This window comes from Pipistrellus kuhlii, unplaced genomic scaffold, assembly GCF_014108245.1.
Source record: "Pipistrellus kuhlii isolate mPipKuh1 unplaced genomic scaffold, mPipKuh1.p scaffold_m20_p_13, whole genome shotgun sequence".
Lineage (NCBI taxonomy): Eukaryota > Metazoa > Chordata > Mammalia > Chiroptera > Vespertilionidae > Pipistrellus > Pipistrellus kuhlii.
Window position 1 is genome coordinate 9,806,737 of NW_023425438.1, and position 21,447 is coordinate 9,828,183.

The following is a 21,447-nucleotide window of genomic DNA, read 5'->3' on the forward strand; positions in this document are numbered from 1 at the left end:
AATGTTCTCTTATTTTTAAAAAAGTGATAGTTGTTTTGAAAAGGAAATTAGAATATACAGATAAGCAAAAGAAGAAAACAAAATTGCCCCCAGAGTTAAGCATTGCTAATATTTTGGTAACTATCTTTTTTACATACACACATATGTGCATCTCTCTCTCTCTCTCTCTCTCTCTCTCTCTCTCTCTCTCTCTCTCTCTCTCTCTCTCTCTCTCTCTCTCTCCTAAAGGCCCAGTGAACAAAATTGGGTCCCTTAGCCCAACCTGTGCCCTCCTGTACTCCAGGAGCCCTCGGGGAACGTTTGATTAATGGCGTAGGCCCGTTCCCTGCAGGGAGCCAGCAGTTGGACATTTTTGGTGCTGCCCTGAAGGTGAGAGAGGGGCCTGCCACTGCACTTGCCAGCTGTGAGCCAGGCTTCTGGCTGAGAGATGCTCCCCCTGTGGGAGTGCACTGACCACCAGGGGGTAGCTCCTGCACTGAGCACCTGCCCCCTAGTGGTCAGTGTGAGTCATAATGACTGGTCGTTCCACCCTTTGGTCAACAGGCATATTAGCCTTTTATTATATAGGATATATGATTGATTTCAGGAAGGAAGGGAGAGGAAGAGAAAGATGGAAACATCAATGATGAGAGAATCATCGATAGGCGCCGTCCTCCTGCATGCCCCATACCGGGACTGAGCCCAAAACCTGGGCATATGCCCCTACCCGGAATCAAACAATGATCTCCTGCTTCATAGGTCAAAGCTCAACCACCAAACCACACCGGCCGAGCTTGATAACTATCTTTACAATTTTTTTCTCTGTGACTACATTTACATATAGGTCCTACTAAAGTTTTAAAAATCCAGCCCTTGATTCCACTTCATAGAAGCACACCTCTAAGTTGAGAAAAACTGCTGTTATTCCCATAGAAACCCTAAATGCAGAAATTTACTTAGGGTGAAAACTTTGATATTCCTCTCTGTCAGATAGGTTAATGTCAGTATGCCTTTTTTGGAATAAGAAGTTAAGTAACATAAAAAAGCTTGTGGTTATTTGTGCAATGATAGGGGAAAGCTTACACAAGAATGTCATTCTCAAGAGAAGTGCCAGGAGATTTCTCCTTTTCCAGCGCTTAGGGTAAACTGGCTTTCTAGAATTTGTGACCACAAGCTGTGGCCGTGTGTGTGCCAGTGGGAGGCTGTGGCTCTTTGTGTTCGGGAAATGGCCTGTGCATCACTAGTGGAGCGGACAGACGGTGGTGATGCGTTTGCTCTGTGCTAACCTTGCCCAGGACTCTGGTGACAGAGAGTATGCATTTGTTAGAAGTCTGCCGGGATCCAAGATACACATGGTAAGCATGGCTTTGATTGCTGTAACCATATGCTTTAACCAACCAAACCAGTTCATTCTCCTCTCTCTCTCTCTCTCCTCTCTCTCCCATAAAAATTAATGCAAATTAAATATTCAAAACACTTTGCTTCATTTTAAGCTATAGAATAAATGAGCCAACAGCAATAGGATTCACATATCATGAACACATAGGAAACAAACGAATAATTCCTTTACCGATGTACATTTCTAATTTATGCATCTTTAAGTCTCAAGTTTTACTTCTTTGGCCACTTCTACTTACACTCATCTTCCCCTTTTGCACAGTAGTTCTTGTTTCCAAACCATTCTTACTATGCTTTGGAAAGATCAGAAAAAAAGATAACTCATCAGTGTTTGCCTTTACAATCTCCAGCCACAGAACACAGCCCTCCGATCCACAAGACACCAGGCCTCACACTGTGAAACAGAAAGCAAATAAAAGAATCTTTATTTTAAAAGCAGTTGATCCACCAAGGACGGGGCAACTGGATTGGTCAGCCAGGTACTGTGTGGAGAGATAATGGGATTTTAAATGGGTGTTGGATCCAAATATTACAATTTGGGTTTACAGTTATTTAAAGCTTGTGCCTGGGGGTATAAAAGCCTAAACACTAAAGACTGGTTTTGCATGACTGGATTTGCCTGCAGTGAAACTTTTAGGGCTGGTTAGTCTGTGAGTCTGGCCTGTGGGGTTTCATTAGGTTCTCTCGGATGGATGTGTAAATGTAGAATCAAAACAGAAGGGAGACAAAGTGAGGGAAAGCGCTCTGAAAATATTTTTTTGGCTTATACTTTTGCTAACGTTGTTGGAATCACACAAGGTGAGCTGAAAAGAGGGGAGGATGTTGGGGGGAAGATTACTCATTCCATTTAGTCCCCTAAATTCCTGGTGAGAAAGCTGATATCTAGAACTGTGATTTTTGAACCTGTGCCTCAAAAAAATTTAAAACATGCATTACCTGACAACTTAGCCAGAGGCACTGACCTCTTTTCCCTAGATTGTAAAATAAAAAAAAAATGACAACAGACATCACAACAATAGCCATCTGGTGAGTGAATGCCCTGTCTTGAGCATAAATATAGGTCATATTATAGAGTTGCATTTTATTGGTCATGTCACATACTAAGGTTATGTCTGATTGATTTTTTTAAAAATTGATTTGCAAGAGAGAGGAAAGGAGAGAGAAAGAGAGAGAGAGAGAAAAACATCAATTTGTTGTCCCATTTACGTATGTGTTCCTTGATTGATTCTTATATGTGCCCTGACTGGGGATTGAACCCCCAATCTTGGTGTATTGGGACAACACTCTACCCCACTGAGCTACCCGGGTTGGGCTAACAGGCCAGGGCTGGTTAATTCTTGATACCAGACATCCTTATAAACAAGTATAGGTACCTGATTTTTCAAAAAGTCACCTTGGAGCCCTAGCCAGTTGGCTCAGTGGATAGAGTATCGGCTTGCAGAGTGAGGGGTCCCAGGTTTGATTCCGGTTAAGGGCACATGCCTAGCTTGTGGGCTCAGTCCCCAGTGGGGGGCATGCAGGAGGGAGCTGATCAATGATTCTCACTCATCATTGATGTTTCTATCTCTCCCTCCCTCTCCCTTCCTCTCTGAAATCAATAAAAATATATATATTTTTAAAAGTCACCTTCGAGCCAAAAGGGCAGCTTTTTTTTTTTTTTACTCAATCAGAATTATACCTATTTTTTGTCAGATGGGCATAAAATATTTTTTTTGGTATGCCTCAGAATTTTAGTACTATAATTAGCTTATGTGGCCAGGAGATGAAAAAGGTTGAAAACCACCTCTGATCTAGAGAGAAGTAAAGGGACCCACCGTTACAGGACATCTATTGTTAATAGCATCTTTACAGACTTTATCTTGGTTAGTCCTGACCACTCTGCTTTAGAGAGATACAAAATGTGTGAAGGGAGGTCAACTGACATAATTCTGGTCCACAGAAGTAGGATGCAATCTGTCTCCTGTCATTGTCCTCTTACTGGCTCAGCCACTTCTATAATGCCAATTGTATTAGCCTGCTCAGGCTGCCAAACCAAAATGCTACAGACTGGGGGATTAACCAACAGAAAGTTATTTTATTTTATTATTATTATTCTTTAATTCTCATTGAGGATATTTTTCCATTGATTTTCAAGAATGGAAGAGAGCCGAAACCGGTTTGGCTCAGTGGTAGAGCGTCGGTCTGCAGACTGAAGGGTCCCAGGTTCAATTCCGGTCAAGGGCATGTACATTGGTTGCAGGCACATCCCCGGGTAGTGGGTGTGCAAGAGGCAGCTGGTTGATGTTTCTCTCTCATCAACATTTCTAGCTCTCTATCCCTCTCCCTTCTCCTCTGTAAAAAAAATCAATAAAATATATTTAAAAAAACAAAAAAGTGGAAGAGAGAGGGAAAGACAAAGAGAAACACATTGATTGGTTGCCTCCTGCGGGCACCCTGAGCAGGCCAGAGTTGAAGAGGAACCTGCAACAAAGGTACATGCCCTTGACCAGAATCAAATCCAGGACACTCTGTCCACAGACCGACACTCTATCCACTGAGCCAAAGGGCCATGGTCAGCAAACTGTGGCTCGTGAGCCACATGCGGCTCTTTGGTCCCATGAGTGTGGCTCTTCCACAAAATACCACAGCCTGGGCGAGTCTATTTTGAAGAAGTGGCATTAGAACAATGTTTAAGTTTAAAAAATTCAGCCCTCAAAAGAAATTTCAATCATTGTACTGCTGATATTTGGCTCTGTTTACTAATGAGTTTGACGACCACGGGGCTAGTGCAACAGAAAGTTATTTTCTCACAGTTCTGAAGTCCAAGATCAAAGTGCCCACAGGTGTGATTTCTCCTGAGGCCACTCTCCTTGGCTTGCAGGTCTGCCTTCTCACAGTCTCTCCTTTGAGTGTGCACCTCTGGGTCTCTGTGTACAAACCTCATTGTCTTGTTAAGGAATTCAGTCAGACTGTATTATGGCTCACCCTAATAGCCTAATTACCTATTTAAAGGGCCCACCTCCAAATACAGTAATGTCCCAAGGGCGTGGGTAGGGCTTCAACTTCACAGCAGTCCTAGGAGATGGGGATTAATCACGTCGGCATTTCAGATAAAGAAAGCAAGACTTGTCCAGCCAGCGTGGTTCAGTGCTTGAGCATTGACCTATGAACCATGAGGTCACAGTTGGATCCCCAGTCAGGGCACATGCGTAGGTTTCGCACTCATCCCGAATAGGGCAAATGCAGGAGAGAGCCAATCAATGATTCTCTTTTATCATTGGTATTTCTCTCTCTCCCTCTCTCCCTCTCCGAATTAAATAAAAAATATATTAAAAAAGACACACAAATTCTCAGTAAGGAAAAGGTACCCATTTAATAAACAGCAAAGTGGGATTTTAATTCACTTCTGCAATGTTAAAGCTACACATACTTTCCACTTCTCTGTGCTGCCTCTCTGTTCTCATTACATACGATTTTCCCCCCCATTTCCTCCATAAGTCCTGGGATGAACCCATAGATGTGGGTTATATGGTCCCGAGGAACTTCAATTCTCTAGGGAGCTCATGTAAACATTTGAAAATATCCATTTTTTAAAAAATTTTAAATTGATTTTAGAGAGAGGAAGGGAAAGAGAAACCTCACTGAAAAAATCATTGATCGGTTGCCTCCTGCACATTTCCTGACTAGAATTGAACTTGCAACTTGGACATGTGCCCTGGCTGGGAACTGAACCCACCACCTTTCTTTTCATATTTTTCTTTTCTTTTCTTTTTTTTTAATATATTTTATTGATTTTTTTACAGAGAGGAAGAGAAAGGGATAGAGAGTTAGAAACATTGATGAGAAAGAATCATCTATCAGCTGCCTCTTGCACACCCCCTACTGGGGATGTGCCCACAACTAAGATACATGCCCTTGACTGGAATCAAACCTGGGACCTTTCAGTCCAAGCCGATGCTCTATCCACTGAGCCAAACTGGTTTTGGCATGAACCCACCACCTTTCAGTGTACCGGATGACGCTCCAGCCCACTAAGCCATACTGGCTAGGGCAAAATGTCCATTTTTAGAATTACTGTAGTTCTAAATATTATTTTTCGAAGTAGAAATGTAGGAAAAGACTTCCTCCATGCAATTCAATTCTTCACTGAACAGCTTTGTTAAGGAGGTGGGGAAGTGTTCAGAGCCACAGCCATGATTCAGGGCAGCAAACTCGTTTCAACCTGTCCTTTATGCCAGTGGTTAATTGCGAGTGGACTACCTGAGATTTAGACTATGGGTTGATTTTATTCTCAAGTTATCTTTGAGTTAGTTCTCTAGTCTGGTCACAAACTTTCTCTGTGTGGGTAGGAAGAATATTATCAGTATCCAAACTGAATATGAATTATTAGCATCTTCAAAATTAGCTGAGATTCCTGCCTGATGATCCATGTAGCAATTTTAATTGATTATTTTTTCAGACAAAGTGACTGCCTGGCCAACTCTAGGATTAGTTTATTCGCTTCACAAGTGAATATAAGGAACTTCTTAGGTCCTTCCTCTATCTTCCTCTTTCGCTGTTCTCTCTTAAACTTTGACCCAGTTCAGTGGTTCTCAACCTTTTTAAGGCCATGACCCTTTAATACAGTTCCTCATGTTTGATGACCCCCCAACCATAAAATTATTTTCGTTGCTACTTCATAACTGTAATTTTGCTACTGTTAATGAACCATAATGTAAGTATCTGTGTTTTCCGATGGTCTTAGGATCTATAGCAGCGGTTTTCAACCTGGGGGTCACCACAACATGAGGATCTGTATTAAAGGGTCGTGGCATTCAAAAGGCACATGAAAACATGCTCAAAGTCACTAATTATCCGAGAGATGCAAATCAAAACAACAATGCGGTACCATCTCACACCTGTCAGAATGGCCAACATCAACAAATCAACAAACAACAAGTGTTGGCGAGGTTGCGGAGAAAAAGGAACCCTCGTGCACTGCTGGTGGGAATGCAGACTGGTGCAACCACTGTGGAGAACAGTGTGGAATTTCCTTAAAAAACTGAAAATGGAACTCCCATTTGATCCAGTAATCCCACTCCTAGGAATATATCCCAAGAAACTAGAAACACCAATCAGAAAGGATATATGCACCCCTATGTTCATAGCAGCACAATCTACAATAGCCAGAATTTGGAAACAGCCTATGTGCCCATCAGCAGATGATTGGATCCAAAAACTATGGTACATCTACACAATGGAATACTATGCTGCCATAAAAAAGAAGGAATTCTCATCATTTGCAGCAACCTGGATGGAATTGGAGAACATCATGCTGAGTGAAATAAGCCAATCAATGAAAGAGAAACACCACATGACCTCACTCATTTGTGGATAATAAAGATCATTATAAAATGATGAACCAAAAGATAGATACAGAGACAGTAAAGCAACAAGCAGATTGTCAAATTTCAGCGGGAAGGGGAGGAGGAACTGGGGGAGATAATAGATCAACTGAAGGACTTATATACATGCATATAAGTACAATCAATGGACATAAAGCTCTGGGGAGGGAGGGGATGTGTGGGAGGGAGGGAGGGGGAAAAATCAATAAAATATGTAAAAATAAATAAATTAATTAAAAAATAAAATAAATAAATAAATAAATAAATAAAGGGTCGTGGCATTAAAAAGGTTGAGAACCACTGCCTGGTAGATGAAGACACACCTCTTCTGGGGGAGTGGAAAGGAAAGGTGAAAAAAAAAACCTAGTAGTTGCTATTTACTGAGTGTTTTCTGTGTATCAGTCAAGGACTCCCAACTTGTCAGTGGTAGGGCGGATATTTGAACTCATTCCTGACACCAAAATAGGCCTTGCTTACACTCAGGTGCTGTCCAATCCTGGTTTTCAGATTCTTTGTTCAGGGCTCCTTCTCTGTGCTGATTTCTCTGCCTAGACATAGACTTTCCCCTTTACTGGCTGGCGAACTTTGATTTCCTTCAAGAACAACTCAAAACTCATTTCTTCCAAGCAGAATTAAATATCCCTCCGTGGGGGTACCCTAGAACACTGATCTTCAAACTTTTATTGACCTCAACTCACAATAAGAAACATACTTAGCCGAAACCGGTTTGGCTCAGTGGATAGAGCATCGGCCTGCAGACTGAAAGGTCCCAGGTTGTATTCCAGTTGCGGGCATATCCCCAGTAGGGGGGTGCAGGAGGCAGCTGGGCAGTGATTCTCTCTCATCAATGTTTCTAACTCTTTATCCCTCTCTCTTCCTCTGTAAAAAATCAATTAAAAATTTTTTTAATTAAAAAAAAGAAAGAAATATACTTACGTGGTGGCTTACCTGGGGTGGGAATGGCGGGGGGTGGGGGGGGGGGGGGGGGGGGCGGTTGTCAATTGGGGAAAAAGGAGACACATGTAAAACTTTAGACAATAAAATAAAATAAAAAGAAATACACTTACATCACTAGGATATGTAAACAATTAAAACAAAATTTTCATGAAAAAAACATAGTGCATTCTGATAGTTTTAATTCTATTTAATTTTTATAATATACTAATTTTAACCCACTTAAATTGATTTCATGACCCGCTGAGAGTTGGGGTAACTGGAAGAGGATAAATGGTGATGGAAGGAGACTTGACTTTGGGTGGTAAACACACAATATAATATACAGATGATATATTATAGAATTGTACACTTGACACCTTTATAATTTTATTAATTAGTATCATACCAATAAATTCAATAAAAATTTTTAAAAAAGAAAAGAAAATATGCCCTAGAAGACAGTATTTCTTCCTTTGATAGCTTTTGTTTCTCTGAAAGGTTGAGATTCTCTGGTCCCTCAAAAAGATGCTCTGGGGGCCAGTTCTTTGTTGCCCCATCCATTGGCAAATGAGTTGATGTTTCATTTTGATCTTATTTATTTTTCCAATGATGGAAAAGTTGGCCTTAAAAGCATGTCTATTTGTATGCTTGGCTGGGTGTACCTAGCATATTTGACATTTAAGAAAATCATTTCAAACATTTCCCTCCTTTATACAACATTATTTTCAATAATAATCATATAACAAATAATAGTAATGACCATAAAAGAAATTCAAATATTACCAATTTTTAAATTCTCACCTGAGGATATTTTTTTCATTGATTTTTGAGAGAGTGGAAGGGAAGGGGAGAAACACAGAGAGAGCAATATTGATGTGAGAGAAACACATTGATTGACTGCCTCCCGCACTCGCCCCAACCATGGCCGGGGATCCATCCTACAACTGAGGTACGTGCCCTTGACCAAAATCGAACCTGCAATCTTTCAGTCAATGAACTGACACTCTTACTACTGAACCAAATTGGCTAAGGAAACAATTTTTTTTAATGGTAAAATACATGTAACATAAAATTTACCATCGTCACCATTTTAAGTGGACGCTTCTGTAGTGTTGTGTGTACTCACATTATTTTGTTGTACACTCAATTTCCAAAACGTTTGCTCCTTGAAAAATTGAAGCTCTGGCCCTGGCAGGTGTGGCTCAGTTGGTTGAGCATCAAATCCTGTGCACCAAAGGATTGCTGGTTTGATTCCTGGTCAGGACACATGCCCAGGTTACAGTTTAATTCCTGGTCAGGGTGCATGCAGGAGGCAACTGATCAATATTTCTCTCTAACCTCTCTCTCTCTCTTTCTCCTTTTCCCTTCCCCTCTCTCTAAAATCAATAAAAGCATGTCGTTGGGTAAGAAAAAACATTTTTTTTTAATGACACTGTTTGCTTTTAAGTGTAAAAATATTTATATAAACTTGGTAATACAGTATTTTGATTGGTCTTTCCTCTGGGTATGGGTTCTTTGATAGTAATTTTTTTTCTTCTAACATGCCACTGGACTGGACACCTCAAACTGACCCACCTCCTGACTTCTCTTCTCAGTAACAAAGCTACTGTCCACTTGTCACCCAAGCCTCTTTCATTCTTATCCAGTCTGATATAGTCTGATCATTCCACCTCCCAAACCTTGCTCAAACAATGGCTTCCTTTCTCTAGCAATCCATACACTGCCTGACTCACTGAATGATGGGAATTCTGTGTCATCTTCTACAAAACATAACGTATGGTCTACAAATTTCAGTTTCAGATTTTCTGAAAGTAGAGCAAGATTTTAAGCATTTTAGAAGTAATTTGTAGAATCCTATTCTTTTTTCATAATTTTTTTCCGTCTCTGTCATATGCCTCAATGAGGTTAATTTTTTAAATGAGGCAGTTTAATACTTAACTGATATAGAAAGATCTCAAAATATATAGTAAATGAAAAAATAACAGATTTTGAATATTATGTATATTATGTCCTTATTGGGTGTGTTTTTTTGGGGGGGAAGAATAAGTACAAAAGTGACTATGGTTGCTGCCTGATAATTTCTGGTTCTGTTAGTTTTACAGAATGAGGATAAGTTTAAAGAAGGAGGAAGTGAATATTGGGATTATCTTTGAACAGTCCATTTGGAAATAATACTGTCTATTGAGCTATAGAAGGCTGGAAAGCTTTTATTCAGAACAAGTAAGTATACTAGGAATAAAATCTGTCTGGTCATATAGTATGCCACCAAATGATACTGAGTGAAAAATCAATTCATTCCTTCCCCTGAGGAGTTATATGTGGAATTCCCCATAAATATTATTTTGTGGGTTTGAGAATTCAGTTATAAACCTGGCAGCCCATGGTAAAAGGCAGAAACACAGTTAGGGTAGGACTTACACAGAGCAATCAGGTGTGTTTTTAAATACTGGTCCTCTGTCACCTATTAGTCTAACCTCCCAGCCAGATAGCAGAGATCTGTACCTATCAAATGCATTGTGAAGAAACATGGTGTTTCACATGGCAACCAAAATGTAATTCATATATATATATATATATATATATATATATATATATATATATTTTTTTTTTTTTGAGACCCAGTGCACAAAATTCATGCACTAGGTGGGAGGTGTACCTCAGCCCAGCCTGCATCCTCTCCAATCTGGGATCCCTCTCACAATCCAGGATTGCTGGCTCTCAACCGCTCGCCTGCCTGCCTGCCTGCCTGATTATGTAGGATTTCTGAGAGGAAGGGAGAGGGAGAGAGAGAGAAACAGCAATGATGAATCACCAGTTGGCTGCCTTCTGCATGCCCCCTACTGGGAATTGTGTCCACAACCCAGGCATGTGCCCTGACTAGGAATCAAACCATGATCTCCTGGCTCATAGGTTAATGCTCGACTACTGAGCTATGCCAGTCGGGCAACTCTTTCCATTTTGATTACTGGGTATAGTCCTGTGCTATCCAATGCAATGGCCACTAGCCACGTGTCTATTTAAATAAATAAAATGTATTATAAAACTCAGTTGCATGAGCACACTAGCCACATTTCAAGTGCTCCATAGCCACATGTGGCTAATGGTAACTCTATTGGACAGCAGAAATATAGAACAGGTTGATCATTGTAGAAAATTCTACTGTATCGTGCTAGTCTAGAAATAGGTATTCTGATAACAATGAATACTGAATGAGTGAAAGAAAGAATGAGTGAATTAGCAGCATTGTTTTCACATAATTACTTGATAAGAGAGGGTATGGTAGTACACAGGAACATATACCATGGTTATTAATAAGAACATCTGATAGTTATATAGCAGTATATTTTGCAAATTTTAAAACATTTTAATGTATGTGACTTTATTCAGTCTTTTCACAAGCTCTTTAATAAAGTCAATGTCTTGATTTTACAGCTGAAGAAAGGTAGCATCCAAAAGACTAGTCTTGCCCAGGAGGTCATGGGTTTGATTTTTGGCCAAGGCATGTGCCCAGGTTGTGGGCTCAATCCCCAGTGTGTGGGGTGTGCAGAAGGCAGCCGATCCAAAATTCTCTCTCATCATTGATTCTCTCTCTCTCTCTCTCTCTCTCTCTCTCTCTCTCTCTCTCTCTCTCTCTCTCTCCTTTCCTCTCTGAAATCAATAAAACATATATATTTAAAACAAAACAAAACACACACAAACCCCAAAAGACTAGTCTTATAACCTTGGGGAGGACTCTAGGCCTTTCTGAGGCAACATTTCTTCGGCTGTAAAATGAAGATTGCGACTAGATTCAGACTTAGAGGTCATTTCCATACAGAGAATGTAAAAGCCAGAGAACAGATGAGACTGGCAAACAGGACGTATAGACAGGGATGTGGTAACGTCCCAGCTGAGGTTAGCAGTAGAGATTTGTGACAGAGAGAAAGGCAAGTTGGGGTGGGATCCTCAGGGTTGGAGTGCCTGATGGTGCATCTCAGACCAGAGAAGCCACAGGTCCTTTGGGAGGGGCCTGGCTACTTGAGTGAATCCATGAAGATTTGAAAACCAGGAGCAGGCCGAAACCGGTTTGGCTCAATGGATAGAGCTGACTGAAGGGTCCCGGGTTCGATTCCGGTCAAGGGCATGTACCTTGGTTGCGGGCACATCCCCGGTTGGGGGGTGTGCAAGAGGCGGCTGGTCAATGACTCTCTCTCATCGATGTTTCTAACTCTCTATCTCTCTCCCTTTCTCTCTGCACAAAATCAATAAAATATATTAAAAAAACAAAAAAACAAAAAAACAACCAGGAGCAGCCTCGCCCAGGAAGAAAGCTGGTGCAGGTAGGGTCTAAGAGTAAAAAACCAGGGAGACATTTCACCAAGCTGTCATGGACTGCCTGGGTACAGCGTGGTCTGCATTTGACAGAAATGGCATAGCTTCCCCAGGGACTTCTAGAGCTAAGAGGGCTTATCCTGGAGACAGATAACTATTCTTCAGTGATGCACTTCAGCAAAGACCAAAATCTTTGGCAGATAAAAAATGCTACTCCTTTGAGGGATAACAGCTAAATAATGCCTAAAAACAATGGCTAACATATATTGATCTATCACTTTGTATAAGATACTATACATGAATTCTCATAACACCTTCACAAGCTGAACACTGCTCTCAACACCATGGTACAGATAAGGAACGAGTGGTGTACTGGAGCTGGTTCTTACTGTTTTGTGAGACCTTGTTGCTGAATTTTCGTGACTTTTGTTACCCAGTTAAAATACATTATTACCTTGAAATCAACCATGGTGGGTATTTATAATGTGGAGATTGTTAAGTGCTACGGAGTAGGGCCTTCACCCCCAGAGAGCCAGGGTGTTCAACATTTAGCAGCACAGCACTGAAACAGGCTCAGAGAGGTTTAGCAACTTGGCAAGGTTGCACAGAGAGTAGCAAGTGGCAGACCCTACCTAGGCCAGTCTCCTTCCTCTAACGCCTACTGTGATTTTACTGGGGACCATTTTATATTGGGAAATAAAACTGTTCATCTTACTTTATTACCAAAGAAACACCATCTTGCTCACCAAGGGGTTAGGGATAAGGAGCTTTGCCGGGCTTTTCTTCAGGGCCTGGAATTCAAGCATTTGCCTCTCCATAACTCAAGATGGGTCTAAAGGGGGGAAAAATCATGACCCTAATGCTCTGGCAACACTGCATTCATATTTTACACAAGTGAATAAATACGTATATATTTCCCCATCTCCTCAGTGAACTTCATTAAGGAGAACAGTCAGGCCCTCATTCAAAGGATGGGAATGACTATTATAAAGCAAGTTGTGGACGAGCTCTTTGTGATGAAGGTTCTGAATTTTGAAGAAGTAAGCACCATTTGCTGCGAGAAGGTCGAACAGGATGCTGCCAGAGGGATCGTACACATGATTTTGAAGAAGGGTTCGGAAGCCTGTAACCTCTTTCTTAAATTCCTTGAAAAGTGGGACTATTCTCTGTTTCAGGACTTGAATGGACAAAGTAAGTATCAGATTGCTTTGTATTAATATCTGTTCCACAAATAGACTAAGCCACGATGAAGACCCATGATCCCCATGACAGAGCCTCCGCTCTCCTCCCTCTTCATATCACTGGGTGGTGTCCATGGTAGGGAAAGCTCAGGCACCCTCGGGAAAAACTCCCATTAGATCACTTGGCGGTGAAGGCGATAGGTGACTCCAGGGTTGGGGAACAGACGATGAAGAGTAGCCTCATTTCAAAACCAAACTGGACCATGGAGGCACCTAAGAAGTCCATACAGTAATGGTTTCCACCAGCCCATGACCCAAGCACCATAGTAAAGAAAGCCTGACTGACTGACTAAAGAAGCATGATTCTGCTTTTGGTAAAATATTAATTTATTTTTTACTTTTAAACATCACTAGACTTTTTTAAAATACATTTTTATTGATTTCAGAGAGAAAGAGTGAGGAAGAGAGACATAGAAACGTCAATGATGAGAGAATCATTAATTGGCTGCCTCCTGCACGCCCCCTACTGGGGATTGAGCCAGCAACCCAGGCATGTGTCCTTGACTGGAATCAAACCAGTGACTCTTCTGTCTGCAGGCCTACGCTCTATCCACTGAGCCATGCCGACTAGGGCTACTTTTTATTTTATTAAACTGGTAAATTACTTCACGGCAGATTTTAATCAAGGTTAAGGCCTGATCAGCCAGCCATCTTCCCACTGTTCTCAGGTACTTTTCTCAACCCAAACACAGACTCCTCCCATTTCCAATCAGCTGGCGGAAAGGAAGGAACAGAAGTCTAGAGGGGAGGAAAGGTAAAGGGTGACAGGGAAAAGCAGGAATACATGTTTGGAAGCCCTTGTGCCAGCTGAGAACTGGGGGAGGGAGTGAAAACCATCAGTAGAAGATTCTCATTCTCCTGACCCTGGGCTCTGGGGGAGACACAGAACTGGGTCCTCGTTAATGTCACCTCTTCTCCAACAGGCCTTTTTCATCAGATGTCAGAAGGAGACTTGGATTATTTGGCTCAAGATTTAAAGGATTTATACCACTCCCCATATTTTCTGAACTTCTATCCCCTGGGTGAAGATATTGACATTATTTTTAATTTGAAAAGCACCTTCACGGAACCCGTTCTCTGGAGGAAGGACCAACACCATCACCGTCTGGACCAGCTGACCCTGAGTGGCCTGCTGGACACTCTTCAGAGCCCCTGCATCATCGAAGGGGAGTCGGGCAAAGGGAAGACCACTCTGCTACAGCGAATCGCCATGCTCTGGGCCTCGGGAAAGTGCGGGGCCCTGACCAAGTTCAAGTTAGTCTTCTTTCTCCGTCTGAGCAGGGCCCAGGGTGGACTCTTTGAAACCTTGTGTGACCAACTCCTGGAGATCCCCGACACCATCCGAAAGCAGACGTTCATGGCCATGCTGCTAAGGCTCCGGCAGAGGGTTCTTTTCCTCCTGGACGGCTACAACGAGTTCAAGGCCCAGAACTGCCCCGACATCGAAGCCCTCATCAAGGAAAACCACCGCTTCAAGAACATGGTCATGGTCACCACCACCACCGAGAGCCTGAAGCGCATCAGGCAGTTTGGGGCCCTGACCGCCGAGGTGGGGGACATGACGGAGGAGAGTGCACAGGCTCTCATCCGGGAGGTGCTGGTCAGGGAGCACGCGGAGGGCTTGCTGCTGCAGATTCAGCAGTCCCGGTGCATGCGGAATCTGATGAAGACCCCCCTCTTTGTGGTCATCACGTGTGCCATCCAGATGGGAGAAAGCGAGTTCCACTCCCACACGCAGACCACGCTGTTCTGCACCTTCTATGACCTGCTGGTGCAAAAAAACAAGCACAGGCAGAAAGGGGCGGCTGCCGGCGACCTCGCTCGGAGCCTGGACCACTGCGGAGACCTGGCCCTGGAGGGCGTGTTCAACCGCAGGTTCGATTTCGAACCGAAGGATGTGTGCGGCGTGCACGAGGATGTCCTGCTGACCACGGGCCTCCTCTGCAAATACACGGCCCAACGGTTCAAGCCCACGTACAAGTTCTTCCACCAGGCATTCCAGGAGTACGTAGCGGGACGCCGGCTCAGCCGCCTGTTGGCCTCCCGGGAACCGGAGGAGGTGGCCCGGGGGAAGGGTCACTTGCAGAAAATGGTTTCCATCTCAGACATCACATCCAAGTACAGCAACCTGCTCCTGTACACGTGCGGGTCGTCGGCCGAAGCCGCCAGGACTGTCCTGAAGCACCTGGCGGCCGTGTGTCGCCACGGCAGCCTGCCCAGCATCCCCGTCCCCAGGAGGCCTCTCTGGAGGCAGGAGTCCATGCAACACGAGAAAAGCACCACCGTGCGGGACATGCTGCAGGCCATCAACATCAGTTCCTTCACAGAGTGCGGCATCAACCTATTCCACGAGAGCGCGTCCGAGGCGGACCTGAGTGAAGAGTTTGAAGCTTTCTTTCGCGGCAAAAGCTTGTACATCCACTCGGAGAACATCCCCGACTACTTGTTTGACTTCTTTGAGCGCTTGCCTAACTGTGCGAGCGCCCTGGACGTGGTGAAGCTGGACTTCTACGGGGGAGCCTCGGCCTCAAGGGACCAGCCCCCCGAGGGCACGAGCAGGCCCCCCGGGGGAGAGGCCTCCGGCACCTACATCCCCGGCAGGGCCGTGTCTTTGTTCTTCAACTGGAAGCAGGAGTTCAAGGCTCTGGAGGTCACCCTCCGGGATTTCAGCAAGCTGACGACGCAGGACATCAAATACCTGGGGAAGATCTTCAGCTCGGCCGCCAGCCTCCGGCTGTCCGTGAAGAGGTGTGCCGGGGTGGCCGGCAGCCTCCGCTCCGTCCTCAGCACCTGCAAGCACATTCACTCCCTCGCGGTGGATTCCAGTCCCCTCGCCACCGAGGACGAGCAGCACATCACCTCCGTGGCAAACCTGAAAACACTGAGCATTCGCAACCTCCGGACTCCGCGGCTGCCAGGTACTGTCAGCCTCAGCAGTGGAAGCCGTCATGGAACCTGGCTAAGTACCGTGGGAATATTAGGCAGCCTATTGTTTTGCTTTAATTTTCTTTTCTTTATTTTTATTTTTTAAATATTTTTTATTGACTTTTTTTACAGAGAGGAAGAGAGAGGGATAGAGAGTTAGAAACATCGATCAGCTGCCTCCTGCACACCCCCTACTAGGGATGTGCCCGCAACCAAGGTACATGCCCTTGTCCGGAATCGAACCTGGGACCCTTGAGTCTACAGGCCAACTCTCTATCTACTGAGCCAAATTGGTTTTGGGTGCTTTACATTTTCTAATAGCTTTTCCCAGGCGCCAGGACTTGAGAAGGAGATGGGAGGACTGGAGGAGGATCGGTGTGGGAGGAAGGCTGCCAGGTTGGGAGGCCCGAGGGAGGATTTCCAGGGTTGAAGCTATGTAGTTTGAGTAGCTATATAGTTTATATCGCAAAGTGTGTATTTTCCTGTGTGTGTGTGTGTGTGCAATCTGTGTTTCATGTACCCACAACTGTAAACCTACTTCCCCACTCTTTCTCTCCCCCGTGTACAGAGGATAAGCTTGTCTTGAGTGAATTCTCCCCCCTCTCAGCATCTCCATCTCCATCCAGCACTCACTGCTTCCCTGCCAGGGGCTCCCCTCCCCCCAGCGAGTCTGGGAGGAAATCCAGCTGGTAAACTCATCTCCTGCAGGAGCTGGTGGCTAATTGTGTCACTAGATTCTTATCTTGGAAAGTGCACCACAAACCCAGCCCCATCACCACCCCAAGTATTATTTATTTTGAAAAGAGATTTGGGGAACAGATTTTGTTTACCATGAATCTCAGACTCCAGACACACACATGCAGGGGCAATCTTTTTGGGCAAAGACGAGTTTCCCCCAAATTCAAAGTAACACTACAGAGGAGTATCTGCTTTCTGTGCAGATCCGCCCAGTGGCCAGGAGCTGCCTGATGTGAAGCCCTGGCAGGGGCCTCGCCCTACTTGCCTGTCATCTCCTAGTAAGATTAGTTTTCATTCTCAAGCGACGTCCCATTGTGGGTCTCACTTGTCACCTACAGCGGAGCTCTGCTGTGATTTAAGAATCTAGAATCTTTGGCACAAATAATTTTTGCAGCCTCCTACTGGATGCAGGAGTTCCTTCTATAAGATTCTAGAGAGTCACCCAGACGTTATTCGACTACCTTCCATGTCAGGAGGCTCACACTCTCCTCTTCATGGCTATTCCTTTGTCACCATCACACACACTGGTCGCCTATGTGCTGGACTGGCCTGCACTGTGTTTAGAATTTTCTGTTTCATGCTTTGTTCTTAATTTTTAAAATCCAGTGTCTGAGAAGTATATTCACACAGTCCCAATGATATCATAAAACAATCTAGAGTGAAGTTTCCTTATCCTTTTGCCATGGCTCTTCTTCCTGAAGGAGTTGTCAGCATTTTTTTTTTTAATCATTCTTTTTCTTTTTTTAAATATATTTTATTGATTTTTTTACAGAGAGGAAGAGAGAGGGAGAGTTAGGAACATCGATGAGAGAGAAACATCGATTAGCTGCCTCATGAATGGATGTTAGATTGTGTCAAATATTTTTTCTGCATCAATTTATAAGATCATGTAGTTTTTCTTCTTTAGACTGTTTTAGTGAATTACATGGATTGATTTCCAAATATTGAAATAGTTCTGCATTCTCTGTATGGAGTCCATTTTATTGAATATTTTTGCTTTTTTTTCTCATGAGTGATATTGGCCTGAAAATTCCTTTTGTTTCATTCTCTTCATCTGGGTTTCATATTAGTTATTGGAGCTTCATAAAATATGTTGGGAATTGTTCCCTCTACTTCTATTTTCTAGAAGTGATTTATAGGATTGGTTTATTTCTTCTTTGAATGTTTGGTAAAATTTGCAAGTTAAATTATCTGGGCCTGCAGATTTCTCTTTTTAGAAAAATTTAAACTTTGTTCTTAATAGATTTATAGGATTCTTTAGGTTACCTATGTCGTGTTGGGTGAGTTATAGTAGTTTGTGGTTTTCAAGAAATGGGGCAATTTTACCTGTGTTAAATTCACGTGTGTAGATTTATTTATATTATTCTCTTCCTATTAACATCTGCAGTTTTGTAGTGATATCTTCTCTTTTATTTCTGATATTGGTGATTTGTTTTTCCTCTTTTCCTGTCAGTCTTGCCAGAAATTGCTCAATTTTATTGATCTTTTAAAATACATTTTCACTGCTTTTCCCTACTGTTCATCTGTTTTGAATTTTTATTTATTTCTGCCTTGATCTTTATTAATTTCTCCCTTCTTGCATTGGGTTTATTTTGGTCTTCTTTCTCTAGTTTCTTAACTAGTAAGTTTACGTTATTGATTTGAGACTTTTCCTTATTTCTAATATAAGCATTCAATACTATAGACCTCTCTCTTAATAGTTGGTTAATTGCAGCTTTTGATATTATATTTTTATTTTTGTGTTTTTCAAAAAGATTACCTAATTTTCCCTGAGACTTCCTATTTGATCTATGTTTATTTAGAGGTATGCTGTTTAATGTCCAAGTGTTTGTAATTTCCTTGTTATCTTTATGCTACTGTTTTCCAGTCCAGTTGCATTACATTTGGAGAACATACTTTAGCTAAAGATGATGCCTATTTCTGACCCAAAACCATGCATTTTGGTGTTAATTTCATGAGCATTTCTTGCCTATGGTAATAACAAAAATCTTTTCATTGGTAATAGAAATTTAATAAATGACAGCTGAACAAAGTCCAATTTATTTTCTTTTGGCAGGTGGTCTGACAGACAGCTTGGGTAATTTGAAGAATCTTATGAAGCTTATGCTGGATAACATTAAGATGAATGAGGAAGATGCTATAAAACTAGGTTAGATTTTTCCCCTCTTCTTTTATTAATGTACATTTGAGAATAAGAACAGTTAACTCAGTCTTACACAAGGCAAGGATGTCTTTATGCATTTGTGACTGCATTGGTTTTCCTGGACACTTTTCTCCACCCTGATAGCGCCATTTATGTACACCATTAGATGATAACCCTTTGGAGAACAGAAGACAGGATATGTTTTATCTTCCTGGCTGATTGACTCTGTTTGCATTTTAAAAATATATATATTTCTTTATTGATTTCAGAGAGAAAGGGAGAGGGAGATAGAAACATCAATGATGACAGAGAATCATTGATTGGCTGCCTCCTGCATGCCCCCTACTGGGGATTGAGCCCACAACCCAGGCATGTGTTCTGACTGGGAATCAAACCGTGACCTCTTGGTTCATGGGTGGAAGCTCAATCACTGAGCCACACTGGTGGGGATAATTTTTCTATTTTACTGCTAGTGAAACCTAATAGAATAGTTTATTGACCTGCCCAAGTTCTCACCAATTGGTAGAAAAGGTAGAAAAACACCTACCTGAGACAATCTGGTTCTACTATTAAGGAATTAGAATAAACCAGTCTAAATTTACTATTCACCAAAGAGTTACTGTGCAATAGGTTAGACAGTAAGCACACTAGTACTTGACAAACTAATACTTTTCATTGACTCCTCACAATAGTCCTAGTACATAGGTATAGTTATCCCTAAAACCATAGTTAAAAGATTGAATAACTTGCTTACGCTCACACAATTATCAAGTATAGGATCCAGGAACCAAACTGACTGCAAAGCTCATACTTGCAACCTCTGAGCTATGTGTACTCCTAAGACAATTAATATTCACCTTCTATGTGCCAGGACCGTCCTAAATACATTACATACCTTATCCGCAACCTTCCCAAAGTGCTGCAAGGTAGCTAGTATTAAAACAGTACATTTCTTTCCTCTAGGTTAGAGTACCATCAAGATCAACTACTATTTTAATGGCACAAAGGTATGCCTAATCAAGCCAAGGGACATCTTAGAATGTTTTCACTTGTACCACTGATATACGATAAATCTTTCTCCCAGTTAACATGCTACATTGGATATGGTCTTCATTGTAAAGCACCAGAAAGGCCCCATATCATGCAGTCCCAGCAGGGCTCTTTTGAGGCTGTTCCTAGAAACACACCAAGGAACATCCCCATGCTGCCCCTTGGAATTCAGATTCCACCCCTTCTTTGATTTTGGAAGGGTTTAAAGAGACAGTGCTCACTCAGAAGACCTATTTCTATGAAAAAAGTTGTGGTAAAGGCACGCATGGATACCCATTAAAATACTGCACATTTGCTATAGGTTTTCTCATGCTATCAAGAGAATGACATCCACAAAAGAGATTGTATGGCCCAGAAGACTGGAAAGAGAGTTGAAAAAAAATCTGCTCTCTTTGGCTTTTTATAACACAAGGTCTCTACAGAAAGAGCAAGGACTCGTTGCAATTGTTGATTGCCTTCTTTTCAGCCATTCTTCTATGGTTAAATCAAATTCACTGGGTATCCTAATGCATTTCCTTTCCCTCTATTTGCAGCTGAAGGTCTGACAAACCTTAAGAATATGTGTTTACTTCGCTTGACCCACTTGTCTGACATTGGGGAGGGAATGGATTATATAGCCAAGTCTTTGTCAGCCGAACCCTGTGACCTTGAGGAAATCCAATTAGTCTCCTGCTGCCTGACCGCAAGGGCTGTGAAGACCCTAGGTAACTTGCCTGCATTGACTGAGAACAGTGTGAGAGAAGATGTGGTGCTTTCGTAGTAATTCGTGCACGCTAAGTCTCTCAAGCAGCAATTTAATTTTTAGAGAAACTGGAAAAAATAATGAAGACATCTGGGTAATATCTAGTCTGTTTTTAATGATTTTCTCCACAATTAGAATGAAAATGAATTATAGAGAACTTCAGACTAATTGAAGATGTTATTATTTTAAGAAAAGGTGAAGAGGAAGAAAGTAAGAAGTAGGTGCTTGATGCTTTAAAGTATTTGGATAAATGAATAAATAAAAGATTGAGAAGCAGAGAGAGAATTTCCTTAAATGCTGTCAGGCCTTCTAATTCTTATCCATTGCCCTGTTAAGACAGAGTCAATGGGCATTAAGATAGGCGTTGAGTATTTGAGTTTCCAACGAGTGTGAGTACTAAGTATGAAAAAAACTAAGTATGAAAAAACCTTTGCATATTACTGGATAAACTGGATTATGTTAAACTATGGTGTTTCTTAAATTTAGATTTTGGGGGGAAATAGTATAACCCTTTAAAAATTAAACAATATAAAACTGATGGGGAAAAGAAGGGAAAAAAAAGAAACACACACACACAGCAGAAGAAAAAGGACTGATGGAGTCTGTAGAAATTACCTAGAT

The 21,447-nt window shown here is 42.2% G+C and overlaps 1 protein-coding gene across 3 annotated transcripts in view; it reads left to right on the top strand.

Moving 5' to 3' along the window:
* The first annotated feature begins 363 nt into the window (after positions 1-363).
* NLRC4 (NLR family CARD domain containing 4) overlaps positions 364-21,447 on the top strand; it is a 31,764-nt gene continuing 10,680 nt past the window's right edge. Inside the window, exons 1-6 of one of the 3 annotated variants that reach the window (XM_045580548.1) lie at positions 364-1,334; positions 9,771-9,896; positions 12,918-13,178; positions 14,152-16,146; positions 18,948-19,040; positions 20,618-20,788. In XM_045580548.1, the coding sequence (XP_045436504.1) occupies position 9,896; positions 12,918-13,178; positions 14,152-16,146; positions 18,948-19,040; positions 20,618-20,788 (2,521 nt within the window). In that variant the 5' untranslated portion in view covers positions 364-1,334; positions 9,771-9,895. Of the gene's footprint in view, positions 1,335-1,487; positions 1,857-9,760; positions 9,897-12,917; positions 13,179-14,151; positions 16,147-18,947; positions 19,041-20,617; positions 20,789-21,447 lie in introns of those variants that run through there. The other 2 variants (XM_045580547.1, XM_045580549.1) reach the window with 2 other exon arrangements.